The sequence below is a fragment of the Mauremys mutica genome, chromosome 1 (genome assembly GCF_020497125.1).
Source record: "Mauremys mutica isolate MM-2020 ecotype Southern chromosome 1, ASM2049712v1, whole genome shotgun sequence".
Taxonomy (NCBI): domain Eukaryota; kingdom Metazoa; phylum Chordata; order Testudines; family Geoemydidae; genus Mauremys; species Mauremys mutica.
In genome coordinates this window covers 349472145-349490307 of record NC_059072.1, presented here as the reverse complement: position 1 = coordinate 349490307, position 18163 = coordinate 349472145, and the positions used below count along the sequence as shown (strand labels likewise).

The 18163-nt window shown below is 46.2% G+C and overlaps 1 protein-coding gene across 2 annotated transcripts in view; it reads left to right on the top strand.

Moving 5' to 3' along the window:
* Nucleotides 1–343: 343 nt before the first annotated feature.
* Nucleotides 344–18163, top strand: part of ACER3 (alkaline ceramidase 3) — a 73656-nt gene continuing 55836 nt past the window's right edge. Inside the window, exon 1 of one of the 2 annotated variants that reach the window (XM_045021297.1) lies at nt 344–547. In XM_045021297.1, coding sequence (XP_044877232.1) covers nt 445–547 — 103 coding nt within the window. In that variant the 5' untranslated portion in view covers nt 344–444. The remainder of the gene's footprint in view (nt 548–18163) is intronic. The other variant, XM_045021307.1, reaches the window with a different exon arrangement.

Sequence of the window (18163 nt, the reverse complement as noted above, 5' to 3'; positions counted from 1 at the left end):
CCTTCCCTCTTCCCTGCCCCGAGCCCCCCAACCCCCCAACCCTACCCTCCTTCCTGCACCCAGCCCCCCAACCCCCCAACCCTACCCTCCTTCCTGCACCCAGCCCCCCAAACCTTCCCTCCTTCACCCAACCTTCCCGCCCCCAGCCCCCTGAAACCTTCCAACCTTCCCGCCCCCAGCCCCCCAAAACCTTCCCTCCTTCACCCCAACCTTCCCGCCCCGCATCTTCCTGCCCCGTCCTGCCGCCCACGAACGGGCCGCACCAGCTCATAGCCGCCGCCGCTTCCCGACAGGCGTTGTTGACGCCCTGAAGGCCGCAGCCGGTTGCCACGGCAACGAGCGGGGCCGGACTCCGGGCCCGGCGTGTGGGCGGAGCCACCTCCGCCCGCGCCGCGCAGTGAGCGTCCCGGCCCGGCCTCGCTCGCTCGCACGCAGCGCTGCGCGATGGCTCCCGCCGCCGACAGGGCCGGCTACTGGGGCGCGCCCACCTCCACCCTGGAGTGGTGCGAGGAGAACTACGCCGTGTCCTACTACATCGCCGAGTTCTGTGAGTGCCGGCGGGCCGGGGCCGGGGCAGGCCCGGCCGGGGCTCTGCCTCCCTTCCCCCGAGCTGGGCTGCTCAGTCCCCGCCATGCCCGGGGGTGGCTTCTTCCCTCCTCCTGCATGTGGGGCAGGAGCCCGGGCCGGGCTCGGGAGCAGCCCCCTCAAGCCCTAGTGGGAAGTGGGAGAAGGTCCCAGCAGCCCCTCGTTCCCCAGCTCCCCGCTGTGGGGAGGGAAAGCGACGGCCCCTGGCCCCGAACTCGTGGCCCCTGGCTCGGGGCTGGTGTAAACCGATAACCTGTTATCCCCGTGCTGCATCCAGCTGCTCTGGGCAGGAGCCAGTGGAAGGTGGCCCCAGGCTCGCTAGTTCAAACAGGAGTGAATTCAGCAGAGCCCTCTGCTCTGTGTTGTGCTGGAGGTCAGATTGGATGTTCACACGGGGCCCTTCTGGGCTGGCATTGTCATCTCTGACTCTGGGGTAGCCTTGGGATGCGTTGCTGCTGGAGCAGGAGATGAGACGTTGATGATGGCAACAGGCTATTGGCTATGGACATTGGGATGGTTTGGGGCCTTAAAGATAGGAGAAAGGGAGATTCTAAATAAAAAAATCCCATGCATAGTGCCCTACCCAGGCTTGGAAGGATTAGAGTTTTATCAGGAAACGTTGGTAAAGGTCAGTTTCACCATACACTGGCAAACTGATTAAATACAGTCTCCATCTGTGATAATTGAAATATACAAATAGGCAAAGTAGGAAAAATGCTGCTTAGAGACTTATTAGAGTTTGATTTAAGGATATTTGTTTCCTGTGTTTTGATCGGCGATGTTGACAATTTGTATTATAATGGTTATAAAACTTTATTTTAAAAAAAAACTCAGCATCTACTGTCATTAAGTAATTATCTGACACACACAAACCCCACTGTCTGACCCTTCCATAATTTCTGTAACTGTGAAAATTTAGATAATAATTTTGAAAATGCTTATAATTGATATCTGTTAAAATTATATAGATACAAAATCCAATTCCTCTAAGCCTAGCCATGAGTTTGCATAGGCCTTAAACAGAGTGAGGCACATTCCCTGCCCTTTGCGAGGGAGGTAGGAAGAAGTGACGGTTTAAGATGGACAAAGCAAAGTGCAGTTGTTCCCTAAAAGGCACTTGAGGAAGGATACATTAATACAGGCAGGACTTATTAATCAAGCTGGTTTTATTTTTTAGGGGCTGAAGGTGGGATAGCAAGCTGTCAGGCTTTGTGCCTAGGGTTGTCCTTGGATTACAGGAGAGGAGATGCTCACATTGTATTCATGGCAGTGCAGATTGTGCTATGAAAAATACTGATTTTTTACCTTTTTTTTAATCTCCCCCCCAATTAAGTATTTTAGTGTCCTGTTTAAGGGTGATGGTGGTCATAGTGCATATGTGCTGATGTATGGTAGAGACCTTATGCTGCAAAGGTTTATGTGTGGGCTTAAAGTTAAGGGCTCTTGTTTGCACAATTAGTCTAGGAGAGCAGGATAAAACAAAACAGATCCCTCCCCCAGAGTGTATGGAGCCTTGTATTAGAAAAAAATCATAGCTGAGTTTAGTTTGGATGCCTCACAGATTAGGTATGATTTCAGGAGTGTTTTGAATGAGTGGGAGGAAATTTGGCATCCATTTTTGGAAGGTTTTAGGCATACAGGAGGGTGATGCCGATGCTCCTATTGGGTTTTCTTTTGTCACAAACATTGGAGTAGATGAAAAAGATAAAGGGAATGATCATGAGAGAAACTTTTGTAGAGAGTGGCCATGGGAAGGCGTGTAGAAGTAGAAGAGCAGCAGTGTAGACAAGGCAGAGTTAGAGAGATTAGAAAAACAAAGTCAGTATTAAAAGTGGGGCTAGTAGTGCTGCCTGTTCTTAAGGTTGCCTGAAACTTTCCATTGTGAGACCTTGTTTTCAATTGTTTATTATTTTTTGCCGAATTTTAACCATTTATAGATCTAAGGGTGAAAGAGAGTAGTGACTAGTAAGATGCATATTTGTATCCATTGAAAGGCTATAAAATGAGGAAGTTGGGACATAACGTGTTAGCCCACACTAGTAGGTGCTAGATATGGAGAGGAATAAAATAATTTTAGAGCTATAAAGAAGCAGCAGATTTGAAGGGTGTAAACCCCAAGAAGGAATGAGAATTATTTAGTATAGTAAAAGGGGATATAACTAGGAGTACTGGGATAAAATTTAAAAAGAAAAAGTTTAGACTGAACATCTGCATGCTCCTTGATAGCGAGGTATAGTTTATTGAATAGTCTCTCCAGGGAAGTGGACGAGGCCCCATTACTTTACAAATGTAAAATTAGGTTTTACTAGTGTCTAATCCAGGGATTCTCAAACTGGGAGCCGGGACCCCTCAAGGTCACAAGGTTATTACATGGGGAGGGTGGGGGGCACAAGCTGTCAGCCTCCACCCCAAATCCCACTTTGCCTCCAGCATTTATAATGGTGTTAAATATATAAAAAAGTGTTTTTAATTGATAAGGGGGGTCTCGCTCAGAGGCTTGCTATGTGAAAGGGGTCACCAGTACAAAAGTTTGAGAGCCACTGGTCTAATCCATGTACATTATGGAATAATCTTCCATTATTGTCGAGATAGACCAGGGTGAACCAATAGGTTTCCATCTCTACTTCCTATGAGTAAGCGGAGAAAGAAAGAGAAGACGAAGATGACATCACAGTAGTGGAGAGTGTTCTGAATGTGAGGGTCAGAGAAAAGATAAAGCTCAGTTTTAGAGGATATGAATCAACTGGAGTTGTAATTTAAATCAGAGCAAATGGATAACAACCTGTCCTTCATAATAGAACCATGGGATCTTTCATGACCTTTGGTTTATAGCTCTTCTGAAGTCCCTTATTTGTATCTAATTATTTTGGATATTAAAATTGTTGTCAGTTCGCTATCTAGTGAATTTAAAAAATGAATTTGAAGTATTTTTCCATTCTGTATGTGTCCCCGAGTCTCCCTGACAGTCTTTGTGATTTTTACTATCACATCCTATTTGAAACTCAAATGCACAAAATAAGCATACTGTAAAATAAGTTTTTCTCTTCTTCATTTTATTTGTAGGTATTACTTGCAATGATACCAGATATATTAAAAAAAACAACCTCAGACCAACATGCAACTGCATTAACAATTACATAGCAGTATACAACACATTCGTGCTTGCTTTTAGAATTATGTTGTTTATGGAGGAGAAAAAAGTTTGTGTTATGAGCAGTATGTTCTTGGGTAACAAACCAGCAATTTCTCATGAGGCAGAAAGGCACAAGACTTGTTCGGTAAACCTGCATGTATCTAGGTAGAGGTATGCCGATTTTTGTACTAGATTGTAAAAGCAGGATGTCCATTGTGTTACAAGCACTGGAGAGCCACTCACTACAATGACAATATTTCTTAATTTTTGCATCCAGTTTTTATTCCAAATAATTTATAATAAGCCATTGGATATTTGAAACTTGCAGGACACTGTCAGGGTTAAACCATGTGTTCTCTTTACTGTAAAAGCTGTGTCATCGTGTACCAACTGGAAAGCTCTATAAACTGGTAGTTCTAATCTTCATAGAAAGTCTGATTTATAATCCAGTTGGTGCGGCTAGGCGGCTCTGTGTGCTGCCCTTGCCTGGAACCGCGGCCAATGGGAGCCGCAGGGGCAACACCTGCGGACGGGGGAAGCGTGTGCAGAGCTGCCTGTCGTGCCTCCGCCTAGGGTCCTCAGGCATTGGTCGCTGCTTGCGGGGAGCCGCCTGAGATGAGCACCTCACATCCCTTCCCAGGCCCCAACCCCCTGTCCCGCACCCAAACTCCCTCTCAGAGCCCCCTCACCTCCCAAACTCCCTCATTCTTAGTTAACCAGCATTTTTCACTTACCGGCACCTCCCATTCCCCCAACATGCTGAATAAAAAAGCTTTTACTGTACTTACCTTAGGGCATGTCTACACTACAGCTGTAGCTGTGCTGCTGTAGTGCTATAACATAGAGGCTTCCTGCATTGCCAAAAAACCCTTCTTCCTTCAGTCTAGCCGTGTATACTGCGAAGGTTTGGTTGACCTAACTATGGCTCTCAGGGCATGACGTTATTCACAGCCTTGAGCAAGGTAGCAGTGTTGATCTAATTTTTAAGTGTGAACCAGGCTTACTAAAACACTGTATGGGCTTGGCTACACTTGCAGGTGTGCAGCGCTGGGAGTTACAGCTGTCTTCGTACAGCTGTGTAGGGAAAGCGCTGGAGTGTGGCCACACTGACAGCTACCAGCGCTGCAGTGTGGCCACATTTGCAGCATTTGCAGCGGTGTTGGGAGTGGTGCATTATGGGCAGCTATCCCAGCGTTCAAGTGGCTGCAACGTGCTTTTCAAAAGAGGGGGGTGGGGTGGAGTGTGACAGGGAGCGTGGGGGAGAGAGAGAGTGGATTTTTGGAGCTGACACTGTGTCAGCTCCCTGCCTTGCAAGTTCCGACCCCTTCCTTTCTTTTAAGTTTCCCCAAGGCAATATCAGTGCAACCCTCGGCTCCTCTCACCTCCTCGTTCATGCTCCCACTGTGTCAGCTCCCTGCCTTGCAAATTTTGACCATTTCCCCGACCCCTCATTCACTCTTAAATCTCTCCTCAAGCAAACACTAGCTGTAGACATTCATCCCCCTGCCTGCCTCATTCACAGCAAACAGGAGCTGTGTTTGTTTTTTAGATAAGCAGCTCCGGGAGCCCCGAGTTCACAACAAAACAAAGAGAGGCATCATAACAAAACAAAGAGAGTTCTTTAGTTAAAAGCATTATGGGAAAATTCTGGAGGCCAATTACAGCGCTTTTGGTGGCCACACTGGCGGAGAAGCGCTGCATCACCAGCACTGCAATAGTTATACTCGAGGCAGAGCAGGAGTACAGCCAGCGCTGCAGCCAGGGAGATGCAGCGCTGTATGTGCCTTGCAAGTGTGGACGGTGAGTAAGTTGCAGCGCTGTAAACCCACCACCAGCTCTGCAACTCTCCAGCGTAGCCAAGCCCTAAGAGCCAAAAACATAGGGCTTGGCTACACTTGAGAGTTGCAGCGCTGGGAGTTTACAGTGCTGGTCATCCAGCTGTGTAGGAACAGCGCTGGTGTGTGGCCACACTCACAGCTACCAGCGCTGGTGTGTGGCCACATTTGCAGCATTTGCAGCGCTGTTGGGAGAGATGCATTATGGGCAGCTATCCGAGCGTTCAAGTGGCAGCAACATGCTTTTCAAAAGAGGGGGGTGGGGTGGGGCATAGTGTGACAGGGAGCGGGGGAGAGAGAGAGAGTGGATTTTTGAAGCCAACACTGTGTGTTAGCTTCCTGTCTTGCAAAATCAGAAAATGTTCCCGATCCCTTACCCTTAACTCTTAACTGCAAACAGCCTGCATCCAACGGACTCCCTTTCTCCCCTCTGCCCCTGCTGTTTCTGTCAAGCAAACACTCACTCCCTGCCTGCCTCATTCACGGGGGTTATCTCATTTGATTGTTCACAGTCAGGTACAGATTGATCACAGCAAACAGGAGGTGTTTGATAAGCAGCTCCCAGAGCACCGGAGCTCCGAGTTCACAACAAAACAGAGAGGCTGCATAACAAAACAAAGAGAGTAATTTAGTTAAAAGCATTCTGGGATATCTGCTAATACCCTGGAGGCCAATAACAGCGCTGGTGTGTGTCCACACTTGATGAGCAGCGCTGGATCACCAGCGCTGCACTTGCTACACCCCAAGCAGACCAGGTGTTCAGCCAGTGCTGCAGCCAGGGAGTTGCAGTGCTGGATGTGCCTTGCAGGTGTGGACGGTTACTAATTGCAGCGCTGCAACTCTCAAGTGTAGCCAAGCCCGTAGACTTGTTTTGCAACTCAAGTCATTGTGCCACTTTGCAAATGTTTTTGATATGCTAATTTCAGTACAAACGGAGACATTGTGCTCATGTGCTGCTCTGGAAGCCTACGTGTATTTCTTTCCTATTCATTTTCTGAATGAGTAGTAAATGATGGCTGCTGATTAAATTTATGTGTTCAGAGATGTGAATGTGAGGTTATTTAGTATATACTGTTTTTTATTAAATATTTCCATTGCTCCTCAATATCCCTAAAAGCCAACAATTCGAACCCAAAGGTTCTTGTCTGGGATGCGTTTGGTGTTCACAATTCCAAAAATAAAATTTCCCTTCTGCCTTCCTTTATCCACTTACCTGACCGATTTTCCACAACTCTTTCTCAAACATCTTCCAACTCCCTTTTTCTCCTCCTCCATATCTGCATTCTGTGGCAAAGCTTGTTGGATCATCGATACCAATGGGAAATAAAATCTTTGTGGTTTTTTATTTCATTTAAATAGACTCCAAATGCTCCCGCCCTCTCTTCTGCCTGAGAAAAAAGAAACAAAGGTCTTGAAAGGCAATTATTTTTTTAAAACCTTGAAGCCTAAAGTGACCTTTACCTCTAACTGTATTTTATTCCCTTTGTTGGTCTAATCTGCAGGTTTACTAGTTTGTTCTGTAGAGTTGGTCAAGAGTGCAGTGCTGATGGCACTTGTTTGTGTGTGAGAGGACAACAACGATACTGAAGCACTTGTTTTGAACCAACCCGTTCCAGCCCCCAGTGTTCGCATACTGAATTGTGCAAACTCTGTAAACAGTAAATAAACCAAAGCAACCAAAAAAAAAACCCCACCCACCCCTAAACTACTGGGCTTGTCATTCAATCTTAAGTGCTGCTGTTGTGTGTGTCATCTCCTTATTTCTAATTAAAGATGGTGGTTAGAGACCAGGGTGCTTCATGTCAATTGAGCCCATGTGGTGTTTACATCACCATGTCCCCTGTTTTTGGTTCGAATATCAGCTTGACAAGTCGTGTTCCCTCTCTGTCATCCACTAATATGAACATAACAAGGGTTTGTTTTAGAGAACATGAGATATGTATTTAGTAATTATGTTGTAAAAAATGGAAACTTTTCCATATTTAAATTAATACTTAAAGCTAAAAGAAATCGTCCATGATGCCCCCGGGGGTCAGGACCCCCAGCTGAGGGAAATGGTGCATCTTGAACAGTTATACAATCAATTATCTGTTTTCAAATCAAAGCTCTGTGGCGATTTTTAGCCACCTGAAATTTTGCCTAAGCGTGCTTTCTCCCTGAGTAATACATTATTATTAAACTGTCTGTATCTTGATCACTTCTCAGATTTGCAAGTCTTTTCTATCCTTATTTCAGTATTACTTATTAACCAATACATATAGAGAATATCCAAAACATGACTTCTGATTTGACAAGAGGTGGGACCAAGGACACCATTAGCGCAGGTCAGGGAACAGGCTTAAAATGGGGCTAGTGACATGTTCTCTTTGCTTCTGATCAACAACTGCCACAAGAAGAGGCACGCCAGCATCCTAATCATGCTTATTTAGCATGCAAACAGCATTTAGAAACATAGTATTTGCCATGTTGGTTCAGACAAGTGGTCTGCCTCTTGTAGATAGAGATCTGTTTTGGATGCTTCAGAGAAAGATGTAATGGTTCTTGTTATAGACAACCATGGAATGAATAATCTATAGGAGAAATTTCTTCCTAGCCCTTGGTTGTTAGTGGGTGTCTTGTGTCCTGATGCACAAGGGTATGTATTTGTCATAGACTTTCGTTATACTGTCCCATGTTACTCTGGATATTCTCACTTTCTGCTCCGCATGCTGCCACCGCCACCCCCGCAGCTCCCATTGGCTGGGAACCACAGCCAGTGGGAGCTGCAGGAGTGGCGCCTGCAGACGGGGCAGCATGCAGCAGAGCCGCCTGGCCACCCCTTCACATGGGAGCCAGAGTAGGGACATGCTGTTTCCGGGATCTGCTTGAGGTAAGCACTACCCTTACCCTGCACCCCTGAGCTACCCCCCGGTGTCCCAACCCCCGCCCTGATCCCCTCCCACCCTCTGAACTCCTCAGTTCCAGCCTGGAGTCTGCTCTTACACCCCAAACCCCTCATCCCCAGTCCCACCCCAGAGCCCGCACCTCCAGCTGGAGCCCTCACCTGCCCTGCACGCCCCCAGACCAGAGCCCCCTCCCGCACCCTGAACTCCTCTTTTCTGGCCCCACCCCAGAGCCTGCACCCTCAGCCAGAGCCCTCACCCTCTCCCACACCCAAACCCCATTTTGTGAGCATTCGTGGCCCGCCATTCAATTTCCATACCCAGATGTGGCCCTCGAGCCAAAAAGTTTGCCAACCCCTGAAAGTTGAGTAAAGTTAAGTAAACCCATTCTCAGCTTCTCACCCTATGTTAGCAGTGTTGTTGATGCATGCTCCAAGCATGCCTGTTCTAAGCTCTCCACTCAGAGGCAGGGTTTCCCCAGATTCTGGATCACATGTGGGTAGGGAGAGAGGGGCTCAGACACCCCCAGAAAGGCAAGCCCCCTGAATGTGGTTTGCATGAGGGGGGAACCGGGATGGACTCAGACCCCCATAGATGAGCAGAGGCCCCCAGTCCTGGTGTACACACCCGTGGGGGTCAGGGAGTGGGACTCAGACACCTCAAGAGGGGCAGTGAACCCAGATCCCAGCTCACATATGGGGTAGGCAGTGGCGCTCAATCCCCCAGATAGGCAAACGCCCTCCATAATCTGCCTCACATGAGGGAGGGCAGGAAAGGGTCAGGGGTCACATTCCTGTAGATGGGTTGGGTGCACAGACATGGGAGGAGAACATGGGATTGACAGGCACCCCTGCCCCTATTCTCTCCATCACTCACCCCCGTGTCCCCTTTCCAGTATTCAACCCTGCCTAAGTATATGTCCTAGTCCATATCCTCTCCCCATCACCTGCTCCCCAGCCCCTCCCCCACTCTTCCACCCCAATCACTCTTTCAGAGAGCATTTGCTTGTATAGTTAACAATTTTCTTTTTAAATAAATAATTTCCCTAAAATAAGAATCCCCTCTTGAGACAGGCACACTGGAGCAACATGCTTGCATATTTGCCTCAGATTTCTACACTGGGTTGAATTTAAACTCTGTGCCTGATGTGAAGCTCAGATTTGGTGTTGTGACATTTCATCCGAGCAATCCATGTCTTGTGACAAAGGGTAGGTCTGCTGTACAATAAACTGCCCACAGCTGGCCCATGTCAGTCGAATCCAGCTCACGGCGCTATAAAATTGCAGTGTAAGCGTTCGGGCTTGGTATGGAGTCCAGGCTTTGGGACTCTAGGAAGGGAGAGGGTCCTGGAGCCCAAGCTTCAGCCGGAGCCCGAACATCTACAGTGGAATTGTATAGCTCTGCGAGCCCAAGTCAGTTGACATGGGCCAGCTGTGGGTAGTTTATTACACTGTAGACATTGTTTTCCAGCTCGTTAGCCTTTCTTACTGCAAATGCGTAGTGCAGTAGCTTTAGTGTATCATGTCTTAACACGTGAGGCTTCTGATAGTCTAAAAAGAAGCAAAATCTTTTACAAATAAGTTTGCCCAAAGGTCTGCTTGGTGCCTCGTACTCTGTTGGGATCACCCGCTAGCATTGGACATCCTGATGCAATTATCTGAGGCTATGGCTACACTTGCACTTCAAAGCGCTGCCGCGGCAGCGCTTTGAAGCGCTAAGTGTAGTCAAAGCGCCAGCGCTGGGAGAGAGCTCTTCCAGCGCTGTCCGTACTCCACCTCCCTGTGGGGAATAACGGACAGCGCTGGGAGCTGCGCTCCCAGCGCTGGGGCTTTGACTACACTGGCGCTTTGCAGCGCCGCAATTTGCAGCGCTGGAGAGGGTGTGTTTTCACACCCTGCTGCAGCGCTGCAAATTTGCAAGTGTAGCCATGGCCTTAGTCTTTGTTTCATCTCTATATGTGAGCAACACAAGGTTGCTAGAATCACTCAATTGTAAGAAATGCTGTATCTCAGGAAATGGCCCCAAATTTGGATCACTAACAGAAACCTGCACCTCATAAGGGACAGCAAATTTTAAGGCAATCCAAGTAACTGTGTAGATTTTAGAGCATTTAGAAGAGTGGAGCATTAAACAGAAATCTGGTCTTAACTTTAACTTATTTTACTGTAACACTTTGCTTTTTGAGTGCTACTTTACATGGAGAAGATGTGGTTACAGCTATTCATGATTATGCCTGATCTCTCTTTCTGAGTGGCTAAAGTCAATATAGAACTGACCAACCTGTATGAGTAGTTGAAATTATTTGTCCAATTTGCATTACTTTGCATATGTTAACAGTGAATTGTGGGGGAGCAAAGAAGGGGTAATGTAATTAGAGCAGCAAGCTAAGAAACTGCTCTTCATTGCCTCATGGTCTTCCCTAGTTTTGATTTTAATTATTTTGTCATTGACAGATGTTGCCACTTTACTGTCCATTCTCTTTTCTAGGTCACAAATGAATATGTTAAACACCAGCCCTAGCACAAAACATTTTGGCAGACCACTGTTAAACTTTTGCCTAGTTGACAGACAACTATTTAATCCTTCCCTTTTTATCTCCAGTCCAGTTCTAATTCACGACACAACTTTTACCCCATGACTACTTAGTTGCTTAACACTGTGTCAAAGGCTTTTTGAAAGTCCAGATATATTGAACAATCAGTTTTCATCTATCTGCCGTTGCCGGCATGCTGAAAAGGGTTTAACAAGTGGTATGAGCATGTGCCATTTGTGTTTACCTGTTAATATTTGCGTAGTTAATCAGTGGCAATAAAATGCTTTAATGCTACTTAAAGCACCAAATTACATCATGTTCAGTACTTCAAATTCAACATTCATATGGCTGGCATCTGGGCAGCTGCCACTCCAAATGTTAAATCATATAAATGCCTCTGTTCTAATTCTCTTGTCTGAAAACTCCCAACACCCACAGACTTATGAATGGAATGATATGAATTTGCACCTTCAAAAAGAATTTAAGAATTTTTACACTTATGCAAAATGAGTGAAGTTAAAGGAACACTTTGATAACAGGCCTGTATAATACTTTATCTTCTATAGTTCCAGGTAATACCTATAATCACTGTTACTGAGTGACACACAAATGTCTTCAATTTGTGTTTTGTGCCTTTGACAGTGTTGTCTGTACTGTCTGTTTTCCCTGTTGTTTGTATGAGTCTTTCATACAGCAAAAGAGGAGATGTGATTGAGTTCAAAGTATTGATGATGGAACTTTGGGAGGTGTAATGCCTGAAATTACTTCTAACTTTCTCTTCTTTTAATAATTGCTTTCTAATTGATGGTGTCTCTTAACCATGCATACGACATGTGGCAAACATCATGTTTTGGTTTCTTATCATGCAGTTCTGGTTATAATTCCATAGAAGACAGGCCTCTTTATGTGTGTGCCCACATAGTCAAACGTGGTGCCTAAGAGTGTGTATACACTGTCTGTGTACACTGAAAGCAGGACAGCAGCACAGCTGTAGTGCTGCAGCTATGCCTGTGTAATGTAGACACTTGCTACAGTGACAAGGGTTTTTTCCATTGTTGGGATAAGTCTACCTCCTCAAGCAACAGCAGCTAGGCCGATGGAATAATTCTGCTGTCGCGCTAGCTCTGTCTACAGTGGGGGTTAGGTAGGGTGCAAAATTTTTCACAGCCCTGAGCAACGTAGGAAGACCTAAGGTTTAGTTGTAGAGCAGTCCTGCAGAAGGATCTCTGAGCATGGATCCTTGCATCTGAATGGAGTGCCACTGATTTTGGTGGCCTGCCTGCAGGCAGATCATTATGATGAGTCCCACTGGAGTCATCGGGAGTCCATTCAGGTATAAGGCTTTGTGTGTGTATGTAAAGGAATATAGGGGAGAGTGAGAGAGACAAACAGATGGACCCCCTCCATGGGATTGGGGGCCTCAGGAGTATGTTGCTTTTGTGTTAGCTCAGAATCCATCTAGGGGCTTGGCTACACTTGCAAGTTGCAGCGCTGGTAGAGGCTTTCCAGCGCTGCAATTAGTAACCGTCCACACCTGCAAGGCACATCCAGCGCTGCAACTCCCTGGCTGCAGCGCTGGCTGTACACCTGGCCAGGTTGGGGTGTAGCGATTGCAGCGCTGGTGATCCAGCGCTGCTCATCAAGTGTGGACACACACCAGCGCTTTTATTGGCCTCCAGGGAATAAGGAGATATCCCAGAATGCTTTTAACCAAATTACTCCCTTTGTTTTGTTATGCAGCCTGTCTTTGTTTTGTTGTGAACCTCCGGAGGAGCTCCGTTTCTACCGGAGCTGCTTATCAGCTCCTGTTTGCTGTGATCAATCTGTGAACAATCAAATGAGATCCTCCTCCCTGTTGTGAACGAGCTCTGTGGAGCTCCTCCGTTGCCGCTGCTGCTATCTAAAAAACAAACATAGCTCCTGTTTGCTGTGATCATCTGTACCTGGCTGTAAACAATCAAATGAGAGGCAGGCAGGGAGAGTGAATGAAACAGAACGGAGCCGATTGGAGCTCCGTTGAACTGTTTATCTAAAAAAACAAACACTGATCACAGCAAACAGGAGCTATCTGTACCTGGCTGTGAACGATCAAATGAGAGGCAGGGGAAACAGCATTGGATGCAGGGTTCGCAAACATTTTGTGATTTTTCCAATCTCTCTCTTCCCCGCTCCCTGTCACAGTACACCACAGGGAGTGAGTGAATCAGCGGGGAGTCGTGTTGGAGGCAGGCTGTTTGCAATTAAGAGTTAAGACTAAGGGGTCAGAAAAATGTTCTGATTTTTTAAGTCAGGAAGCTAAACACACAGTGTTGGCTCCAAAAATCCCCTCTCTCTTTCCCCCCGCTCCCTGTCACACTAGACCCCACTCCACCCCCCCTCTTTTGAAAAGCACGTTGTGGCCACTTGAATGCTGGGATAGCTGCCCATAATGCATCACTCCCAACAGCGCTGGAAATGCTGCAAATGTGGCCACACACCAGCGCTGGTAGCTGTGAGTGTGGCCACACACCAGCGCTGCTCCTACACAGCTGGATGACCAGCGCTGCAAACTACCAGCGCTGCAAACCGTAAGTGTAGCCAAGCCCAAAGTTTGTTCAGTGGGTCTTACCAGATTTCAATACGATACACTAAATATTATCAGCACTTGACAAATTAATTCCTTATTGGCAAGCAGGAATCTTTTCTAGGGGAGTGTGGGGAATCAATGCTGTTAACTTTGCTTTCTTCTTCATGCTATGGTCCTCAGGTCCACTAGAGTGGGTACTTGTGCCTGCTGGTTGGGAAGAACTAGACCTGTCCGTCACTGGCAGCTGAGGAATGCTTCTCCCTCTGAAGTTCCCTTCATTTATTTCTGTCTCCAGGCCATGGTCAGTGGCTCCCCCAGCCCTCCTTGCTGCAGCTTTTTTGAGGGTGTCATAGGTTTATTCCCCACTTTGAACTTTAGCGTCCACAAGATGGGGACCTGCATGGACTCCTCTAAACTTAAATCCTAGTTTAGATCTGGTTATGCTGCCACCAGCTAGAAATTCCAGTGTCTAGGACACTCCCTGTTCCCTCAAAACTTTCCCTGGGGAACACAGATCCAACTCCTTGGATCTTAACACAAAGGGAAATAGCCCATTCCCCCCACCTCCCCCTCCCTTAGCCGTCGGGAGAGATCACCTTGATTCAAGCTCCTTGAATCAAACAAAGAGGGACTCACCTTCCCCCCTTCCTTCCCCTGAGATTCCAAACAAGGGAAGAAATCAATCAGGTTCTTAAAAGGAAAGATTTTATTAAAAGAAAGAAAGAAAGTACACTATCTCTGTAACACCAGGATGAAAAATATTACAAGGGTCTAACTTATAAACCAGAGGGACTACCCACCCTTCTCAGAACAATAAAAAATAACAGCAAACAGAAATAAAGATATTTCTCCAGCAAATACACATTTGCAAATACAGAAATTAATTAGAAGACTAATCCGCCTTTCTAATACTCACTATACTGAATAGAAGAGAATACTTCAGGAAGCTTGGAGAGCCTGGAAATACGTCTGGCCCCTCTTAGATCCAAAGAGAGAACAAAACCCAAACAAAGAACACAGACAAAGACTTCCCTCCACAGAGATTTGAAATTATCTTGTCCCTTGATTGGTCCTCTGGTCAGATGTCCGTCAGGTTACTGAGCTTGTTAACCCTTTACAGGTAAAAGAGACCTTAACCCTTAACTATCTGTTTATGACAGAGGGAAATTCCAAAGTTTATTCCCAATTTTTAGACTGGCAGTTCTGTTTTAAAAACGTGTAATCCCCAGCTTTGTGCCAAGGCAGTCTTTGATTTTTGGGGAGACCATCCCCCCAGCTCTCCTTCCCTTTCTGAGGCATTTGCAGCGGCTGGTGCCCCTGCAGGCTTCAGCAAGCAAGTGAGGCTGGGAAAAGCCACAGGCAAAAGGAAGGGTGTGTGATCCCCAGCAGGAGAGGAGCCAGGCAGGACTGGGAAGAGAACTGGCTCCAGGGCAAGCAACCTTTCTCCCCCATCTTCATGAGGAAAATGAAGCCCGAAGAGCAGCGCACCAGATGGAAGAGCACTCCTGAGTCCATACAACCGGTGCCAATTGCCACACCTTTGACGATGGAATTCAGCTGCCTCCTCCCCCTCCACTTCCCTGTGGGTAGCGGGTGGAGATTACCAGACACAACATGGATTGTTTTTGTATAGATTTCAATATTAAATGTTTTCTTAGTGCATCAACCTTATTCAAACCCCCTGAGGTCATAGAGCATGACTTTGGAGCCTAATTCTGCTCCCTACCACGCTATCCAGATTAAACCCCTACAGAAAGTGTTGTCCTTTCCTATCGATTAGAGTGGGCCTCATGATGGCTACTATCCCAATCAAACGAGGGCTTTTTTATTTGAAGTGGTGAGTTTTCTCTGAGACCCAGTGTTGTACTTCTGCTTTGGACAGGTAGGCTGCACAACTGTCATAGCATTCCTCCTTCAGTTAAGCTGCAGTCCAGTTCTCAAGAGCACCAACATTCTCAGGGTAGAGTAGTCATGTCTCCTATATTGAGATCTGCTAGACAGCCATTAGCTCATCAACTTCTGCTTAGTGGTCATCTGACTGGGGGGGAGGGATAGCCCAGTGGTTTGAGCATTGACCTCCTAAACCCAGGGTTTTGAGTTCAGTCCTTGAGAGGGCCACCTAGGGATCTGGGGCAAAAATTGGTCCTGCTAGTGAAGGCAGGGGGCTGGACTCAATGACCTTTCAAGGTCCCTTCCAGTTCTAGGAGATTGGTGTATCTCCAATTATATTTATATTTTTATATGATCTTAGCAAATGACATTTCCTTTCTTTTGATAGAAGTCTTCTCCATGCCTTACTGTCCAGGGGAAGATGGAAGAGAGGTAATACATGTAATCTAACTCGTTTTTGATGTCCAAATTTAAAGAATAATCCTGTCTCCCTCCCTGGAGGCACACTACAATGGGATTTTCATAGGAATGGCTCTGTGCACATTAACACAGAGAAGAACAGGAAAATGTATCTGTATTTACCTGAAAACTTCCTTTCTTAGAGTAATATGGTCCACAGTTCTGGTGGAGTAACATGGCCCCACCCTAGAGACAAACAGATCATCCAGAATATGGAAATTGGCATCCAAGCATATGGGTTTGTCATGAGAGAGATTTTTACCATCCTCTGTAGTTGGAGAGGTTGTTCCTCAAAGAATATTTACCACAATGGAGAACCCCTGAATTATCCTAATCTATTGGTTTGGTCATTACTCTAGGGCCACTCATAAATTTAACAATTTGCCCATTTCTTGGCTGTCTTCCTCTTTCTTTCCTAACCTCCAGGTTTTCAGCATTCGCCTACTTCTTGATTTAAGACAGCATTTAAAACAAATTTGCGATCCAGAATTTGTTTTGCTATTACCTAGTAAAGATGTAATGTTAGAGTTAATATTGCAGAGAAAATTCCAACTTTTCACAATCCCGGCGTGATTTGTTTAGACTTCTGTTGCATTTTTGGAGCTGTAAATGAAGCATTTTATTTGCTTTCAATACACTTCCTGTATTGTCTGGACACTTCATTAGACATGTCTAACTGCACGCCTGCAATTTTATTGCAAAATCTTAACATACAACTTGAAAGTGACTTACCTGCACTGTCTTCTCTAAGTTTGGAATGTCCTATGAGTTTGTCAGGCAAAGAATGAATTCCCCAGAGGCAGGATACTGTCCTCACCCCCCACAAAAGGTCTTAAATAAGAGACCGTCATAGAGATGGCAGGACCTCATTTCAGCGAATTATAGGAAAAGGTTATTTCTTGCAGTCCAGTGCATTCTGGACATCCTGGATTGTGAATGGAATGCTCCCAATAAGAAGGTGCAGCCCTTCCTAATAATCTAGAGCAGGGTTTCTCAAATTTCGTTGCACTGCGACCCGCTTCTGACAATAAAAATTACTACACAACCCCAACAAGGGGGATTGAAGCATGGCAGCGGGGCCAAAGCCGAAGCCCGAGCCCCGCTGCCCGGGGGCAAAGCCAAAGCCTGAGCCCCACCACTCAGAAAGGGGGCCGAAGCTGAAGCTTGAGGGTTTCAGCCCTGGGCAAGGGAGCTGTAACCTGAGCCCTGGTGTCCATGGCTGAAGCCAAAGCCTGAGCCCAGCCACTCAGGGCTGAATCCCTCAGGCTTCAGCCCAGGGCCGCAGAGCTCAGACTTTGGCTTCAGCAAGTCTTAATGTCAGCACTGGTGACCCCATTAAAATGGGGTATTCAACTCACTTTGGGTCCCTACGCACAGTTTGAGAACTGCTGATCTAGACTTCCGGTTTGCTCTCTCAAAGGATGTCTGAAGATAGCATCTGTCATTTTTAAGGTTGTAGAAAATACTGTGGCAGTCCCTAAGGATTTGATGTCCTGGAGATGGAGACCATACCTGAGAATCTTAGGATGCTTCTGAGCTTCCATGCAGACCTAGATGTGACCTGTGTTGTTAGGTGGTTAGAAGAATTAAGTTTGGAAAATGTTGAGGAATGTATGTTGTCTGGCAGCTATTTTTATTCTGTGGTGTTGCCTTGGAACTCTTCCCTGCATCTCCATTCATCTTGGCCCATCAGACTCTGTGGCTGCAGAATGTGATTGGATGGTCTATTGTGTAAGGCTGTACTTTTACTCTTGTAAGACTGTCAGGGCCAAATCATAAAATTCTTCAAGAAAGACCATTGTAGAAGATATCTTTGCATGATCTGTCCTTTCACAAAAAAGGACAATGGCACGTCTGGGTTTTGAATGACTGCATCTTGTCTTGAAAACCAGGGAAGAGGCATTTTATAATTTCTATCGCAGCAGTAGAAAATTTGGTTTGCTCACGTAACGAACAAAAACGTTTTGGAAATTATTGGAACTCAGGAAATGCTAGTTAAAGATCTCATGAAAAGACAGATTTGATTTGCAGGACATATTTTAAGAGGTTCAGCTGACAAGGCATGTTTACAGCACTGGAAGGGAAAGTTGAGGGCAGAAAAAAAGGAAGCAGAGAAAGATGATCTTGGATAGACAATGGTGCCGTGAGTGGATCAAAATGGCTATTCATCCACAAAGAGATTTGCAAAGGATAATTCAGAATGGGGTGCCATGGCTGCAAACCTCCAGTAATGGAGATCTCACAAAAAGAGATTGCAGTAACATCTCTCAATCCCAGTAA